We start from the raw sequence: 19013 nt of genomic DNA, 5'->3' as shown, positions 1-19013 counted from the left end.
TCTGGATAGTTGGCCTTGGTGAAGACATTTTCATCCCCGAAAAGTTTTTGATTTGAGTTTCTACTGAAATGAGGCTGCATTTTAATGTTGTATTTTAATCTTGTTTTTAAGTTGTATTTTAATCAATTGTTTTTATACCTGGTGTTAGCTGCCCTGAGCCCGGTCTTGACTGGGGAGGGCAGGGTATAAATAAATTTTATTATTATTATTATTATTATTATTATTATTATTATTATTATTATTGAGCCAGGAAAAAGATTGGGAAGGAATTAGTGTTGGGAAGGATGGCTGGACCATTTGAGTGCCCTCCTTACCCGGATTTGCACCTTTCCCCTTTGGGTGTTGTACCCAAGAAGGCCGCTGGGGAATTTCGCTTAATTCACAATTTATCTTACCCACAGGGTTCATCAGTAAATGATGCTATCCCTCCTGAGTTTTGTTCTGTCAAGTATGCCACCTTCGACCAAGCGGTCAAGTTGATCAGGAGCTTTGGGAAGGGTGCACTTTTGGCAAAGTGTGATGTGGAAACTGCCTTCTGCTTACTTCCTGTTTATCCACATGATTTTAAGTTGCTTGGCTTCCTGTTGGATGGAGCATATTATGTGGATAAGGCCATGCCAATAGGCTGCTATATCTTGTACAGCTTTTAAAGCCTTTAGTACATTTTTGGACTGGACTTTGCATACCAAGACAGGTTTAAGGGAGGTGACCCATTACCTCGATAACTTTTTGCTACGTTCTGAAGCCAATTCTGAAGAATGCTTGCTATTACTGCATTCATTTAACAACCTAACTAAGGAGTTGGGTGTTCCCTTGGCGGCCGATAAAACTGAGGGCCCAGTTACGAGGTCGTCTTACTTTGGATCCAGTTGGATACTGTGGCACAAACTTCCTTTTTGCCTGAAGGAAAATAGGTGGCCCTGTGTGACATCATTATGGAATTTTTGCCATGGGAAAAGGTTACCTTGAGCCAGATTCAGCCTCTGCTGGACCATTTGAATTTCGCTTGCAGGGTGGTTGCCACTGGTCACCCTTTTTGCTCATGCTTAGCAGGATTTTCTGCAGGCTTGTGGTCCACCCCATCATTGGGTGTGTTTGCCCAGTGAGGTCAGGTCAGATCTCGAGGTGTGGCTTGAATTCCTGAAGGAGTTCAATGGCGTATCCTTGTGGCAGGATACTTTGAATCTGCAATTTGATTTCCAGATCAGTTCAGATGCTGCTGGATCCTTGGGTTTTGGTCTTTAATTCCGTGGCTGTTGGTGTGCTCAGAGGTGGCCTGAGCACTGGCAGGGTACAGCCATTACCTGTGATTTAACGTTTCTTGAGTTTTTTCCCATTGTAGTAGCAGTGCACATCTGGACCATGGAGTTCAAGGACCGGCGGGTCTGTTTCTGGTCCGATACCCAGGCTGTGGTGAGTGTTTTGGCAAGGCAGTTGTCATGCTCCAGCAGAGTCTCTGCCCTACTGCACACATTTGTGCTGCGGTGCCTCAAGTTTAATATTGTGTTTTCTGCCTGTTTTATTCCTGGCACTACTAATGATATTGCTGACGCCCCATCCCATTTTCAGAGGGAGCGCTTCAGATCCCTGGCTCTGGATGCCCAGCAGCTTCCGGAATATTTCCCGGTTCTGCTTTTGAACCTTGGCAGCAGCTAGTCCTTCAGGGAGTAGTAGCTTCTGTTTCTCCTTCCACTTTGAAGTCTTATAAGAAGGCCTGGATGGACTTTTTACCTTTCAGAGCACAGCACTTGATGATCGACTGTACAGTGCCACCATCCACACATCAGGTGTTGCAGTATTTGGCTCACCTACGATATATGGATCGTGCTGTAAAGCCCATCAGAATCCAGTCTTCTGCCATTTCATTTTTCTATAAATGCCTCTATTCCAGAGATCCTTGTGCAAGGTTTGTAGTGCGCAAGGCTCTTGAGGGTTGGGCCAGATTGCAGCCACCAAAGTCGCCAGGTAGGAGGCCAGTCACATTTGACATTTTATTCTTGATGCACAGCACGTTAAGACATGTCTGCTGGTCGATTTATGAGGCAAGACTCTTTCTGGCAGACTTTTCTATAGCACTTTTCGGTGCACTGCGTGTGGGCGAAGTGGTGCTGGAGTCAGAACAGGGAAGGGCTCCCAGGGGCTTGCTTTTGCAGGACGTTCAGCTTTCTGATGCTGAGGTGGTGCTCACTATTAGAAATTCCCAAAAGGACCAGTTGGGCAGAGGTGCCTTTATGAGGCTGGCCCTTGTCCAGTGAAAGATGCCAAGAGATATTTGTCACTTCACCCGCCTGGGGGTGGTCCCTTCCTGGTTCACGAGGATTGGTGCATATAGGAGTTATGTCCGGATGCAGCACTGAGATGCAGTTATTAATGTTGTTTTGTTCATTCCTAGGTCTGCCTACCCTGCACATCTGGATAGTCAGGTACAGCATTGTCCACTGGGCCGGTGGAGTCTGGATTCAGACGCAGGCTCGGACTCCCCGACCACATGTGTGTCTCCCGGGTGTCCAGACGAGAAATGCGTTGGGAGGAGCTTCTCCCAATGGTGCAGGCAAAGATGTCTGCGGAAGGCATGCCTGTGGTGGTGGTGGTGCAGCTGGGCAAGAACGATTTGCCGGATGTTCCCAGCTTGAGCCTGCGGATCCGCATGCAGAAGGACTTTGATGAGCTGAAGGCAGCTCTTCCCAGACTCAAAATCCTTTGGTCGCAGCTGTTGCAACGACATGTGTGTCATGGTAGCCGATGCCCAGCTGCCACCGAGAGGGCCAGGAAGCGCGTCCAGAGCGCAGTGGCCAAGAAGGTTCTGGCCTTGGGCAGGACGGTGATCTGTCAATCAGGCATTACCTTCTGTGATGCGTCCCTTTACAGGCTTGATGGGGTTCATCTGTCTGTGACAGGGAATGATCTGTGGCTGACCTCTGTGGCTGACCTCTGTGTTAAGGGATTGGACCTCTGTGTTAAGGGATTGGTTGCAGGTGTGAGTGGTTGGCGGTGAGCGTGGGTGTTCGTGTGGCAGATAGGCCCTGGTTCAGGTGATAGGGATGGGGGAACGCTCTCACCATCCCTATGTGAAGGGTATTCCGTTAAAGGAATCCAGGGATTCAAATGGTTTGGTCAACCCCTGAGAGCGGGTTGTGACCATGCCTGAGTCCAGGGGGGGGGCATCTGGGTGGTGAACATAGTCTGTTCCCGGCTTTTCACTTACCCAGGTGTTCACCCTTGGCTGACCTATGCTGGTGCCCTGGGTCAGCGCTCCCTGCAAGGGTGCAGGGAGCTAGTCAAACCAGAGCACCTTCTGTAATCAATAAAGCTGTGGCCTAAATTCTGCCAAAAACCAAACTAAAATTTGAGTCGAGTGTGAATTTATTTAGGGGGGAGGTCTCTGGGTTTGAACACGCAAATGAGACAAGAAAGGCTTATGAAAAATTGAAATGGCAACATGTTTTGAATATGTGGATGGGAGGGGGGGAATCTGTAATCAATTTGAGTAGTTTATTAACTACTGCACCATGAGGCATTTCTGCAAATATTGAATGACATATGATGTAGAGAACAGTGAATCTCATGACCAGGATTCAGATATTATCACTTTACATAGCAGTAGCAACACACTGACAAGATTACTATTATTTTAGTTATTATTTCTGTTCAGCCTTATCTGACCTGTCACCTAACACTATACCTATTTAATGTACTTTACATTTTATGGAAAGTGAATAGTCAAGAGGAAAAGGACAGAAGCAGCAGATATGTCATTATGTACGTGTGGTTTTCACTCTATGACAAATCTGTACAGAGAATATAATACATGGCAATCACTGCATTTTAGGAATATGCCTCGGGTGGTTTTACAGGGCTGAAGAAACCACCATTCCTTGAAATTTCTTACCATTTTTGCAAAGTATCAAATATATGAAGAAAAATATCCAGAGTGGGGCACTTTCCACAACAGGCCATTGACACAGATGCAGGTCTTGTGGTTTTAATATTTTTAAAAAATCTTCTTGGGATTCCATGCAATGCTGTGCATGCAGAGTTCCAACCATGAAGATGGTCCTCCAGCTCTCTGGAGCAGATTCTGAAGGTATATGGGGGAGGGGGAGGGATAGTTATGTTGTGCAAGTGGAAGTCATCTGAGCTCGTGGAACAGCAGCAATGGGTACAACCTTTGATAGTGTATTTAGTGCCAAGGTTTGCTGGCAACTTTTAGACAAATACCATAAAAACCAGTTAGAAAGCTTCAGCTGTGTCTCGATTATAGAAGCATTTCCCCAAATTTAAATAGATCTGCAACCTTTTGGGTGAAATATACCACCAAATTTGTCTTGAAAGCCCACCAAACAAGCTTGTAAAGTCAAATATAATGTGAGGCCCACGTAGGACTCATAACCCTGTACATTACCAAAATGTCCATCTAGCCCAGCATCCTGCTTCCCACAATTATCAATCAAATGCTTCTAGGAAACACACAACAATGGTATGAAACAATGGCCCTCGTCCACTACCGTTTGATACTTGTTCGCTTTCACTACCACAGAGTGGTGTACCCTTACTTGTGTTGAGCTGGATTTGTTGGCTTCATTCCCTATCATCTTTCAACCTGCCTCATCCTCAGCTCAGATGTACCCCATGGAAATGCTAAAACTCTACTAAACAGAAGCTAATGCTCAGGAGTAACCATGCCAACCACCAGGGCCATCTCCATATTCTACCAATTGACCAGGACTTTGGTAGGAGCACCAGCCATGCCGGTTGGTTAAAAAAACCCCCAAAACAACATCAAAGCTCTCTGGAATCCATCAGACTCCATTCACCTCTGGGGTGAACATTTACCTCCATGAATCTTTACCTTCTTTCAGTTATTGAAGATTTCCATTAATGCATTTTCCTCTTCCCATTCCCATAGAAAGGAAGAATGTGAACAAGTATCTTCTAGGGCTTCTTCTTCTTCTTTTTAATCTGTCCAGTGGCATTTCTATTTTAATACAGTCTTATGCCATTTGATTTGATTTTGATACTCCTTGATTTCCTAAAGCAATACTCAAATGGCTTACTCAGAGGTAAGTGGAATGAAGACTGCAGCCTAAATTACCTTGCAGTCTGAAGGGGAAGAAGGGAAATAAAGAGCCAGATTACACTAGTTGGGATAAATTTTAATAATCTAATGGCTCTGCTTGAACGGAACATGTGCAGGAATAGAATACAAAGCCCAATATCATAGACGAGCCATCCTGCTTGCTGAAGATGTCTCACCTTTCCCATGCCACACCTCTTCAGGTGAGGAAAACTTCTTAATTATTATATCCTTGGTGACCCATAAAAGTGTTAAAAGCCACAACAGTGGTCTGTGCCCTGTCCATGAGTCACCAAGGCTGGTGTGCAAGTCTTGATATTCACCATTCACCTGGAAAAATGCCCCAGGATGCTCACTTATTCCTCTTTCCTATTCGCCACAGATTCCTGCCAAGTGACCAAATAACCAACCAGCTGTTTTAAACACCAACACTGACTGCCTAGTAACCTCCCTGTTCTTCACCCTGCACTATCCACCAAATTTCAGTGCAAATTGCTTGTCCGCGTAAAGGCAACCAGCAAATCCTGTACTTATATCAAAAAGAGGGCAGGTTGGGTGACAACTGGAGACTAAAGAGGATGTCCCCAAGCAGTGATGCCAGTTTGCAGCCCCATGCTTGCACCCTCCCCATCCTTCTCCCTGCCCCACTCATAATCACAATTTCACCTGGACCTCTCAATGGGAAAGCATCTAGCAAAATAGCACTGGTACTGGCTGTGAGCTTCTGTTGTCTCTCTAAGAACAATGAGATGACAGTAGGCAAAACAACATTAAGTCCAGCCTCCCAAAGCTGGGTGAATACACTTTCACATTCTGTAGCTAACTTTAGCCATGTACAATTTCATTTACATTTGTTTACCACGAATATGCAATGCACTCTGAGAGAGACCCAATTTTAGGGAAGCAAGGGAGAGGGTTCGTGGAAAACAAATTTCAAGCCGGAATACTGATGATTTTGCTAATGTAGCTAATCAAGGACCAAAAATACCATATAATAGGTACATATTCAAAAATGTCCAGTGCCAAACCACATATAACCATACAGTGGATACTTAAGAATACAAGAATAGCCCCCTGGACCAAGCCAAAGTCTTGTCTAGTCCAGCATCCCATTTCCAACTATGGTCAACCAGATGTCTGTAGAAAGCCCGCAGGCAGGATATGAGGGCAACAGCACTCTCCCACAGTTGTTACTCCACAATGGTAGAGGCACACTGTCTCCCAGTCCAGAGGAAGAATATAGGTATCCATATTCCAGTTTGGATTTTCCATTTTTTTTAGTTAGTCAAGTTAATGTATATGCCACCTTTTCAGAATGAGCTTAATAATAAATTCAACAGTACAAGGAAATTGTCTGGACTTAATACACAAGCACTGGACAAAATGAAAATTTGCAGGCCATAAAAGAATAAAACTAGAGGGAGAGAGGTCTTCTCAGCAGGCTAGATGATTTACAACTGGCTTCCTCACCTCTACCCCAGAGAAGGCAGACATCAAGAAAAGGAAAGTGTTGTGAGAATGAATCCTCTTCTCCAGCATCCAGGAAGTTCCAGGCCTGCTGGTGCTGGCCTCACTAAAATGCTGATGAATTTTTCATTAGGGCTTTCTTTGTGTCAAAAAATAAATAAATCACAAACTGATGTGAAAAGGTGGAGAACAAAAGTTAAGATTGGGGAAAGTGAGAAAACGAGAGAAAATGAAACTGATAGATTCACCCATCCCTAGTCATCACTTGATGACTCTTTTTCACTACCAATTTCTCTCTCTCTCTTGGCAGAAAGTCCACATTACTGGCGGAATTTGAAGGGAAAGAAGAGACAGCATTTCTGGAACAACAACGATTACAAATTCTATTAAAAATTTAGAAATGCCGTTTGCAATCTGGCAAAGGATAAAGAATTACTGTTTGAAAGGTCCAATTTTGAAGACTCAGAATGCTGCTGGAACTGTGAAACACAGATGTAAAAGCAGAGGAATGTGGAATTTTTTTTTAAAGTGAAATGGCAGAGAGAGCACATAATAGTCTGAAAACCTTATGCAATGCTTTCTAGCGGTTTGCTGCTGTGCTCTGGGCCCTCCCGGGTAGTTCCAAGATCAAGGGAAATAGGGGCAACTGTGTGGTGGTGCAGTACTCTCAGAGAACATTAAAATGATGCTCCATGAATTCAAAAGGAGTGGGAATAATGGTTAGTAGATGAAAGCAAGCGGAAAACCGTCCAAAATTGAACCAGAGTTGGCTCCTGGTCTAGAGAGCTGTGGCTGGCACTTCAGAAGGTTGAGTGCTTCATGGTACACAGTGAGGCAAATAAAAGGTTGGGTCACCCAGCTGATGACACTAATCTGACTCCATGAGGCAGTGGCAAACATCTCAGAAGTTGGCAGGTAGTTTACAGCAGGGAAGAATCATAGAATCATAGAGTTGGAAGAGACCACAAGGGCCATCGATGCTGCAGTTAACCTGAGAAACAAATTGAAGAGAAGGGGGCATAAAGAACGGATGTACACTACTATTCTCAGGTTAGGACAGACATTTGTGTCTGTAATAGTTATGCTGCCACCTTAAGTTAAATGTATATTATGCTCTTCTTGTTCCGTGTGTCTTCCATTGTCTCCTGAGGCAGACGGATGCCAACCATTGTTCTACATATGTCATTCATAAGCCATATTGAGAGGACTTTTGTCTTCAAAGGAAGTATAACAATATTTTAAACAAACAGTCCTGCCCAAAATCTGGGTTAACCCTTCCCCACGCCACATGCAACTCAACTTCTTCTATTATGCACATAATGTACTGTTTTGTAAAATGCAGCCAAAAGAAAGGGTATTCCGATGCAGGCTTAATGTCGGGGAACACTCTTATTACAAAATGTGCAAGCCAGCAACAGCTTATTCAGCATTTGAAGAAGAAGTTCCACGTGGTATTCTTCATTATTGCTTCTCTCTTTTTGCTCAGCAGCTTCTGTGGCTCCTGGAATCTAAGCAAAAAGGGGGAGAACTGAAGAAGGTGCACTTCAATCATAATAGTGGGAACAGGGAGAGAGAGAAGTGGTGTGTGTGTGTGTGTGTGTGTGTGTGTGTGTGTGTGTCAAGGAGGGCATCTCATTAATCGCTTGAATCATCTATGGAATTATAGCTGGATGAAAACAAGGAAATTGGGGTGAGACATATTTAGAAGTCTGCCATCCTCAGCTTCTTGTGTTAATAGTGACATATCCAGGCAAAGAAAGAGAAACCCAATAGCCAGGGCTCCCAGGTACCTTGAAAGACAACAAGCTAACAATCACACCAGCACTGAATGACCAACAGCGTTGGCTGTGACATAGGATTCTATTTCATTCAATGGCCAAAAGTAAGCTAAACAACTTTCTCCACGCTAGCATACTACACTTCACATTAACTGTTCATGTGTATGTGTGTGCTGAGCACATACAGGTGCATCATATCACACATCTGAGTTTGCTGTTTTTTATTAGATCACCACAACTATTGCCATCCTATTGCAAAGTGTACACCCACAAAGGAGTAACAAATTCACAGTGTAATCACAGTGAACATGTGCAATTAAACTGGTTGCAAAGATGCAAAGCAATAATGGGATGCAACTAGGAGGGGGGTGAATTGGTGTCCATGCTACTTTCTAAGGTGTGCACTGATAACTTTGTTCTGTCCCATTTCCACATTAATTCATGAAAATACTTGTTTAAATATATATATAAAAAAATAGATTTATAGGCATGTGTTTTCTCAAAATACTCATTTTAAAACATATTTTATCTCAACTTTTCTGTCAGGAACTGCTTCAGAACATTCCAGAAGTGTATAAGCTGGCAGGTAACTGCATTCTGATCTGCACATTAGTCTGTGAGGTGAGAATAAGGTCAGTTCATATCAGTTTTTTCAAAGACTGAATTCCTCAAGCATCCCTACATGCACCATGGGAGATTTGCCATGACATTCCATTTTACTCAGTGTTGCAGAGAATAAGATGCAGAAGGCATTCTAATTTATTTCTGTTTCCAGTGCCTCCTCCCTGACTCATGCTGTGTATGATTGGGGCAAAGATGCATGCAGACAGTAATTCACTAAGCTGATATGTGTTGGCCAATCCTATAGGGAAAGTCCCACTGTGTTCAATGGGGCTTAGTCCCCAGCAGGTTGCATAGTGTTGCAGCCTTGCTTTTTATTTAACCCATTTCTATGAAGGAAAACTTTTTTCAATATTCACACAATTCACTACTATTGCATTATAATTCAGCAAATGGGATATCCACTTCAATGTTCCTTCCCAGCATCATCATGCTGTTTAGGCAACAAGGTCAAAGCTGAAGTTGGTTTGGACTTTTTTAATTGCTTCATTTTGTCCCATATAACACAGACACGGAACTAGTCACAAGGTGTAGTGTGAGGCAAGTCTATCGTTGTATACCACACTATAAATTCAATGCATCAGTTCTATGAATCCACAAAAGCAATGAGATTGTGAGCATGGGTGAAGCACCATCAGTGTGTATGTACCAACATGATGAACCATGAAGCTTTCCCAAGTTTCCTGGGAAGTGAACTCAGTAAGCACAGACCACAAATAAGTAGGACTAGGCAAGTCTGCCCATCTGAACTAATAAGTGAGGAGGGCACAACTGTATAGTACTTACTATCTGAAAAGAATTCTCTATCCATTTCAGTTGCAACTCACTCAGAACCTTTGCATGCCTCAATGTGAGTCAGTGGCAGAAGCTTATTTCAAAGCTTCCATCTATGCATTATTTTGTATTCTTATGAGGACAGAGCGGTTGAAAAGATGCCATCTCCTCTGAACTCTCCGGATAAGAAAGACTGGGGGCTCTAGGATAGCACATCTAATGGAAGCTCAGCAAGAAGCTTGAATTATTAAGGCACTAGACTGTTTGTTTGTTCTGTGTATAATCTGTAATTCTCTCGGGAGGTGGAAGAGGAACAGAAGGGTCATCACAGAAAGGAACAGCATGAGAAAGCTAAGTAATCCGAAAGAACAGCCCAGTTACTACTAAGATAGGGCCTGGGAATTTATTGTCTCAGACAAGATAGGAACACAGAAGCCGCTTCTTGCAGAGCTAGCCAAGAGACAGAGCTGGCACTGAAAGAGCTGGCAAAAGCTCAGAAGTCATGGCAATGCCTGGCAGATGATACTACTTTCTTAATCATTCTGCTGGTCAGCTCTTTTGCACATCTATAATGATGTCTGTAACTGTGGCAACAGAAAGTTACATGGTGATGCAATTGTTATAAAAGACAACCTGGCTGCTTGCGTGATGCAGTCAACAGAGAAAAACTGGGAATGTAGCACATAGGTGATACGAAGAAGAAGAAGAAGAAGAAGAGAGAGTCCGTGTTTCTTCTTGAGGAGCAAAAGAGGGAAAGGATAGTTGCAAGATGGAAAAGGAATATCACAGCACAGAACTTACCAAAGCATGAGATGGTTTTCATTAAAACAAACAAACAAACAAATAGAGTCAAGTTTAATGTTTAACTAATTAATTAATTCTTACATTTTAAAGTGCAGTGAAACCTATACAAATGTTTAGGTGTCAGTTTGATAAAGATACAAAATAGATCTTGGGCACAGAAGGAGTTTCTGGTGTACAGAATGGGACTTCTGCAATACTGATAGGCCCTGCCCAGCAGTCACTTGCTGTTCTGAACACTTCAGCCAAGGAAGGCAAATGACTGAAAGTTAATTCTTTATTGAAAAAAGCACACCCTTACAGCAGCTCCTAAAGTACACACTTCCAGCATCTACATAGCCGGCTTTAACTTTTTCTGGTTTGTGCTTGGCAGAGTTGATGCAGCAGCAGGACCATGCCCACCTCCAGGGCTTTTGTACCCCTGTCTGATGGAGTACATGCATGCAGCCTGAGACTTCTCCTGTACCTACCCTGTGCTTCCCTCTTCAAGCCCCTGCTGGTTCTAGGAGACAGCTGAGTAGGGTACAGTGGTGATTTGACTGACCTGCCCCTCACCTAAACAGCCTCTTCCTCCACTTCAGACACATCCTATGCCCCCCACCTTCATCTCTGACTGCTTGGATCTTTCCTGCTCCCTCCACCTTGGCTCCTGCCTCATGGGTAACACCAAACCCACATAAGTACCTGGCCCTCTTTCCTATGTCAGCCTCCAGCTCCCCTGCCTCTGTCACACACCTGTCAGAGCCCTGCCAGTCCCAGGCATTGGTGCTCTAAAAACTTCTCTTCTTCCTTTGCCTTTATTACAGCAGATCCAGCTTCTGTAAAGTTAGGAAAATATTTCAAGGATCTGGAATAACATGGGCAAAAGAGTAAGAATGATATTTCATTGATATGACATTATGCAGCTTTTGAAAAATTAGCATAACTGATGCTGATTGCAGAACTAGGGAATTCTACTACAGAATTCTAAGCTTGGTGACTATACAAGAAACAAGCTTCACACACAAACACATAAGAAACAACTCAGTAGCACTTCCAGCCAGTGAGACTACCTGAGCCTCCAGTGACAAAGCTTGATCCGGAAGCACACCCAAACTGTGAGCCTGCTCCTTTAGGGAGAGAACAATTCCACCTAGGGTTGGCAGCTGAGCAGTTTACTCGACATGGGAACAACTCACGCACAGTGCCTCCATCTTGCCAGGACCCAAGTGGTTTTCAGGCTAGCATCACCGTATGGTGGCAGTCTTTCAAACACTTTTTATACAGAGGGGGAAAGATATATCCTGCCAACTTCCGCTTTTTAGGCACAAAATTGGCCATGTGCAAGGACACATGGAGGTAGACATACTTCAGCTAATTTGGCATGGAGTATCTCAAGTAGTTACTTAGACTTCAAAATGCAAATCTCCTCCAAAGGCTGAAAGAGATTCTGTGTGTAAAAAGGCTAGCAGCAAGAGAGAACTAAAGAAGACATTTAAGTACAAATTTCAAAGCAGTGGCTTCTTGCATGGGTTCGGTATATGGTTTCAGCTGTCTTCTGGCCACTTTAAGTGACTGGGTTGTATAAGCTTCCAGTTACATTAATCCACTGGCTGTGTTGTGCTAGTTTGCTTCTCCCCCCTCCCCGCTTACATATCATATATTCCTGGGATACTGAGTGCCAACCTGCTTGATGTGTCCTTTGTTAATCTACCAACTGCTCTCCCCACTACTGCTTCCCTGAAAAAAGTTTCTGGCTCCTAAGAACAGCATCATTAAGAGAGGGTGGTATAATCATAGTTATTATAAAGCACTTAGCAATGTTCACTCAGTTCTCTCGATAGCCAAGCATGCAGAACCCTGTCATTTTACATACAGGGTACTTTGTTCCAAGGAGAAGACTGTAGGATTGCTACTTTCCAGAAAGTGACTGTGGAGAGAGAGAAAAAGGGAGGAGGGAGAAAAACAACTTGCTGAATATTTTGCTATTAGATCATTGCCATTTATGTCAGGACTATGGAATCTCTGCATTATGTAAGATAGCATTTAATATCAGTTTAGAGAAATTAGTGTTTATCACCTCATCATCCTCCAGCATGGTAAAAGGTGGTGGGGGTGGGTTGTTAAAATTTTCAGTTTACTTTGCCCTCAACTTGGGCAAGTTTTTCACCTTCAAAGTAAATGCAAACAAACAAACAAAAATGGCCTGTCCCCAAGTAGGACTGTGAGCACAACAGAAACCGAGCTTAGCCCATCATACCTGGCAAATAACTGGACAAAGCCAGATACACAGAAGCCCAGAATGCTAATTTTTAAAGGGATTCCAAGGATCAGGCAGCTCAGAGAACAGCCTGTCCTCCATATGGGTGGATTTTAGCCAAAGCGGGCCCACATAATTTGGTGCCTATATCCAAATGGAACATGCCAAACAAGAATAGCACACTGTTCCATCTGAACCATTTTCTTGCTTCCCACAATAGCCAACAATGGAGAGACATGATTCTTCTTTTGTCACAGAGGAATGCTGATGTTGTACATAGATAACAGGATGAGGATCTTGTGGATACAGATGGCTCTTTTCCAGAACCCATTCACTATGGAAATATAAGTGCTTGCTATGTGTGGTGCTCAGCAATCTCAATGTTAGAATGGTCACTCCCATTTTTGGGAAGACCAAACACTAAAATAAAGAGTGCTGTGGCACCTTGGAAACTATCTGATTTAAGTTAATTTGAGGGGAAATTCCCATTGAACCCAGTGGGACTAACTTTTGCTTAGGATTGCACTGTTACAGTGGCATAAAGAACTGAGGTGTATTGCATCAGATACATTAATCAAGTTGAGTTTGTGGTAGGTGTGCACTGTACTGGCCTGAATATAGGTTTCACTTTTTCCCCAAATTCTGACCGTGAAAAATTTAAGTGTGGCTTAAATTCGCAACCTTACAAAAACTGGCTTTTACGATATCGCTGCTGAAACAGACATACAGTAAAATGGAATGGGTGTGAGTGCCTGTGGAATTTTATTTTATTTTATTAAATTTTTATTAGGAATTTAAACAAAACATATTATCTTAAACACATATCATCCTTAATTCCTCCCTCCCATAAAACAACCCACCCACCCTCCCCACCCCACCCCTGACTTCCCTCGGTTCCAATCTCTGGTTTCTCTATAAAAGCTATTCTCTGCATGTTACAAAGTTGTATGAATCCTTAATTTGTCTAACTGGTTGTTATCAATAAAAAGTCTGTGAGTGTTTATTAAAAATAGTGTCTGTGGAATTTTAAGGGAGTGGCTTATATTGGGGCATTGTCTTTTTTCCCTTTCCCCCCTTTGAATTTTAAAGGTGCGGCTTATATTTGGGTGTGGCTTATATTCAGGCCAATACGGTATATGTACAGAATAATATGAAGGAAAGCCATCAAAATGGGAATAAGATAGAACGAGAATGCATAAAAGAGAAGCCAGTGCTCTAAATATGAAACTATAAAGTTTCTCAGGCGCAAAACCATGAATATTGCACAGTTGCCATAGATGTGAGGGGAAAATATTTTGTAGTAAAAGCCACCTATAAGACTGATTCAAACTCTATGAAAAACAGTACCTCTAAAGACAGCTTAAGCCAAATGTTGTGTGGATTGCCAGGATGCACCTGCTCACTATTCATTCTTGACATCAGGCCAACATTGGTAAATTGATTTGAAGCTGGCAAGAACAGGCTAAAGGATCATTCCAGCTGCATCTCTTGTTGGTCTTCTAGCAAAATTTCTTACATTAAAACAGTCTCTAAAAATGAGACCAACAGACAGTTGCATAAATGATGTGAGGTTACAAAACATGTTTAAGGAAAACTTACAGATGAACCAAGTTGCTTCCTGTTGTACAATGCTTGTATGGTTTTGGTTTTTGTAGGTCCAAATGATATGAGAATATGCACCCTTTCATATATATTTTTATCTTTGAGAATCCCCACTTCTTGGAAAGAAAGGGGACCTTGCTATTCTTCATAATGAAAAAACAAAAACAAAACCCTGCTGATCACTACCTTGCAATGATGACATGTCTTCCTTGGATCCAATCAATGCCAACAGACACTTCAGAGGACAAAAAGTAGACCTTCTGCATAAGTTAGATATAAGTTGTTAACTCAACACTACGTGTAAGCAAGACATGCACTTCTGTTGTGCAAATAAAGGGGGGGGGAATAATCTATTGAAAAGTGGTGCCCCTCCAGATGTTGGTTAACACCCATCAGCCCCAGCCAGCATGAGCAAAAAAGTAGAGTACGATTTGCAAATCTGTACTGTTAGATATAATTATTTCAAAATTCCCCCCCCCCTCTCTCTCTCTCTCTCACACACACACACACACAATCTCAGTATTGCTTAAGATGAAGGTAGTAAATGGCCACAGTGACAAATGCTTACCACAATCTAACCATCCCTCAAACTTATGAAGCTGTGGAGTCTCCAAGCAGCCCTACCAGCTGGGCAGAGAAAACTGGAAAGGAAAAGAACTTCCAGAAAAGGAAATTTCTTCCTCTTATTGGCCACTGGTCCACCCCACTATCACTCACCCTCATACAGTCACACCCCCCCATGCATATATGCATATGCATATGCATGTCACACACACACACACACACACACACACACACACCAAATGCTCCACAGGCATGAACTCAATCAAGGAGAAAAGGGGATTGGCAAGTGCAGAAAAATCCTTCCTTTTCCCAGAGTTTTGCTCCAACTCCAGCCACATTTCCACTCCTAGCTTCCTGTCTGCTGCATCCTCCCCCTCTTTGTGAGTGGTGGAGATAGTAGAATTTGGATAATGGCCATAGCTATTTGTTTTCAGAAACTTGACTGCTTCAATCTGCTCTAGTCACACTTTTTTGAAAAGCTATTTATAAGTGACTTATTGTGCCAGAAGGTGGATTCATCCAGTTGCAAGCAATGCAATGTGGATATACAATATCAATACCCCAACATGCATGTGTGGATCCACGTCTGATGTACACTAGTAGTTCCTGATTCAGTAAGCAATACATGCATACTTATTTGGATGTTACCAGCTGTATTGGGACAGATATCTGGGAAAGTATATGGAATTCATTTGCACAAGAGGTAGTGATGGCCACAAAAAGGACACTAGGTTCCTATGGAAAGGAATGAGAGGCTGAACAGAAGACCCATGGATTCCTCTTGAGGTACTGAGGATATGTCATTCAGCAGTACTAGCTGCTGCCAGTGTTACACCCCCTCCCCACTGCCAACTTACTCTGCAGCTCAAGAAGTAGTGAGAAGTCAGGAAATTGAAGTAAAGGAAGATCTGCAGTCTCTCTTCTATTATGCAGAATGCATCAGTTTGCTTCACTGAATAACTCCTCCTTCTACCTAGTCTCCACATGACTGCTGGTGTCTTTCAAATTTGACATCTACTAGTTTTTAATCATAGTCATAGGCATAACTCCTAGGGGCTGAGGCAGTCCCCCCCCCCAATGTATTTTTGGAGGGGCCCAGGCCCCTTCAATTTTCAGAGGACGTTCAGCTCTGCCCCCTGGCACAGTTGTGCATGCAACGTCACATCGGGCCCCTTCAATCCTCTGGAAAAGCTGGTAGTCCTCATACCACATTCATGTTTTCCAAAAGATCCAAGAGCTTTTTGTTGTTCTTCATCACACCACTGCTTTGCTTGTCCCTTTCTCTCTCTTATAGCTCTTTTCTAGTTGTACATGTTTCCCTCCTCACTTCCCCAGTACATTTATTAATGCTACAAGCACAGGGAAGTCAATGGGGAAATGGCTGCAGACAGAAAGAAGGCCTGGTTTGTACAGTCACATAAGAGCATTATAAAGAAAAGAAAAGAAGTCTGGTCAATGTGCTACGTGTACAGAACTGCTGTTTTCTTGACTCATAAATCACTCCCATGGGGGGAAAGCTCTTAATGCCACAGAATTTAAAACCGTAAGCATACGTGATTTGACTTAAATTACGGAACTTCACTCCCTTTCAGATCATCACATTTTTCTAAAAATAAAATAAAAGCTTTACCAGATTCTGAATAATATCATGACTTCTTAAAACTGGGAAGTTAACACGAACCCACTTTTACAAAGACCATTTCAGTCTGAAAACATTAGCTTATATTGGCAGTATCTGTTCTGGAATTGATTGTGCCAGAAGCTGAATGATCAATGCTGCCATTTAAGTAAAACGAGAATGGGGTTTTGGAGGAAGGAGAGAGCGTGTTCTGCTCCCTCTGCTTTCCTCCCTTGCAGCCAACAGTGACTCAGACTCCTCCCCCTCCAAGCCAGTGATTCAGACTCCTCCTTCCTTCAGCTAGGGTGAGTAATTGGCTGCAATCAAGGACCAGAAAAGGGAGAGGAGAATGGGGAAAGTGACTATGTTGTACCTATTAGGTTTCATATGATTATGAAAGTAACTGGACGTTAAATGTGAAAGACTGCAGGATCAGGAGCAAAGTGAGATGATCCAAAACCAGAACCATGATTCAGGCAGTGGAATCCAGACAGAGAGTTGAGAAAAGGCAAGAAATTCTGCAGAGGGGCCCATGCATAGGCAGGGGGCCATGGGTGCTCCAGCCCCCACAACATTCCCCATGACAGGGCTGGGCACCCACAAAGGTTTGTGTCAGGGTCACGCACTCTAGGGTGGGGGGTGGCCATGAGAATGCTGCCTCAACAGGAGCCTTGGGTGGCGCTGCCCAGCCGAGGAGATTGGTGGCAATGCTGCACTGTGATGAACAATAACCATTAGCAACACTCATGTAACTTGTGTCATTTGTGCTATGGGAAGCTCTGAATTTGGGACTGGAGGGTGGGTGGTGTATTTTGACCTCTGCTGGTTGAGGGAGTGGGGATAACCTTTCCTAGTGGGTCTTAGTTGATGATACAATCACACTGTGAGCCAGGTAATGCAGAGTTAAAGCTACATAATTTGGAAAACTGTGAGGGAAAGGTATCAGCTAATTCGTGTGATAACCTGAGAAAAAAACTCAGAACCCCCATATGTTCTGCAAATTTATTAAAGACTCTAGATCCAATGTATCTATTAGGAGCAAACTGATTTTCTTTGAAGACAGATTCTTAAAACATAGTTCTTTGCTTCCTCTTTCCTAGTAGATTAAACACGCATACACAGACAAAACAAGGATAATTTGTTTCTATTTTTAGCGCTAACACTTTCTTTAAACTAATAAAACCAAACAAACCTTTCTTTTTAGAGAGCCCAAACACTATGTTCAGATAATATTCTGAGGTTTCTCTTTGTTTTCGAGAAGACAAAACAGATTCTTAATATGGTCCTTTCATGATGGTTCGTATGACATCATCAACCCTTTCTATTTAGAATAATGACTTCTTCCACACGCCAAGAGATTTGAAATTACCTGTGAAATATATTTCCCTAGGCACAGGCTCAAGAAGCATGTAAATTACCCAGCTTAATGGCCTCTGGAATTTCTGCCTCTCTCTTCCTCTCTCAGTCACACATTCTCACACAAATCAGATATGTTCAGAAAATATCATAGGATCCATGCTAAGAACCAGGTGAGTATTTGATGGGGGATAACAGTTGTGAGACTCAAGTTTCCCCAGGAAAACTCTGGCTCCCTACGAGGCTAACATAAACACATCTAGCCTCTTAAAAAGAGAAGGATAACCAGATAGGAAATAGAACCATCATTGGCATAAACTGTGTTTCTTTAAAAACACTTCCTGAGGGGTGTGTGGGGCTAGCCATATTTTACACAGTGTGCAAACAGCCAAATGTAAATAGCTTATGTTGCACAATTCATTTAATTTACATGATCCTAATATTACAGAATGTTAAATAACACAATATGTAGCCTCGCTCTTCTTAGCTGCATAATGAAAGAGATTGTGCTGAACTCTATGGGCCATTTTAATTTGGTGATTAGTAGGGACTCTCTGTGTGTACCCCAATAATACGGTGAATTGGGGTGATTTGAATCATGATCTTATGTTCCTGAGTTGATTGCACCTAAAAAGGCATCTTGAGGCACACTGGGAACCTCCCAAGCTTTCACATTGCTCTGTGGTCTCAGTTTTTCCAAAATGTTGCCTCCTTTCTTTTCTAAGACACAAAACCAAACTGACTGGGAAAAGGCCCACAGGTTGAGTGTTGAGGGGAGGGGGAATTTTGATGCCTATGTCCAGTTTTTAATCACAGTGAATCATTTTCTGAAGTCACTCCACTCATGGTGATTTTTTCTTCTTCTTCACATAGGTCATAATTCTTCCCCACATTTTGACTGTGAGAGCAGGGTGCAGGTGGCTGACTTAGACTACTGGGGTGGCCTTTTTCTTCTCCAATTGTTTTTCCCCCAACAGTTAAAAATCAGCTCACTGAAATTTGGCAGCCTTCATCCATTTAAAGGGGGCAGCCATGCCTGCAAGTTGCATCTAATTTTGGCAGAATTTTCTTTAAGGTAAAAAAAAAATTCTTAAAAAAATAAATAAACTGCATGAATAC

At 42.8% G+C, this 19013-nt stretch overlaps 1 protein-coding gene across 4 annotated transcripts in view; it reads right to left on the bottom strand.

Annotated features, from left to right (window-relative positions):
- The window catches only part of CACNA2D2 (calcium voltage-gated channel auxiliary subunit alpha2delta 2), a 513315-nt gene that overhangs the window by 477137 nt on the left and 17165 nt on the right, over positions 1-19013 (bottom strand). For 2 of the 4 annotated variants that reach the window (XM_083429356.1, XM_083429357.1), the window contains exon 2: positions 12371-12424. The exons of the other annotated variants lie outside the window; for them this stretch is intronic. In XM_083429356.1, coding sequence (XP_083285482.1) covers positions 12371-12424 — 54 coding nt within the window. The remainder of the gene's footprint in view (positions 1-12370; positions 12425-19013) is intronic. 4 annotated transcript variants of the gene reach the window in all.

This window comes from Podarcis tiliguerta (assembly GCF_965153285.1).
Source record: "Podarcis tiliguerta genome assembly, chromosome: 2".
Classification (NCBI taxonomy): Eukaryota; Metazoa; Chordata; class Lepidosauria; order Squamata; family Lacertidae; genus Podarcis; species Podarcis tiliguerta.
Note: the sequence above shows the minus strand (reverse complement) of the source record. Positions and strands in the feature narration are given on the sequence as shown.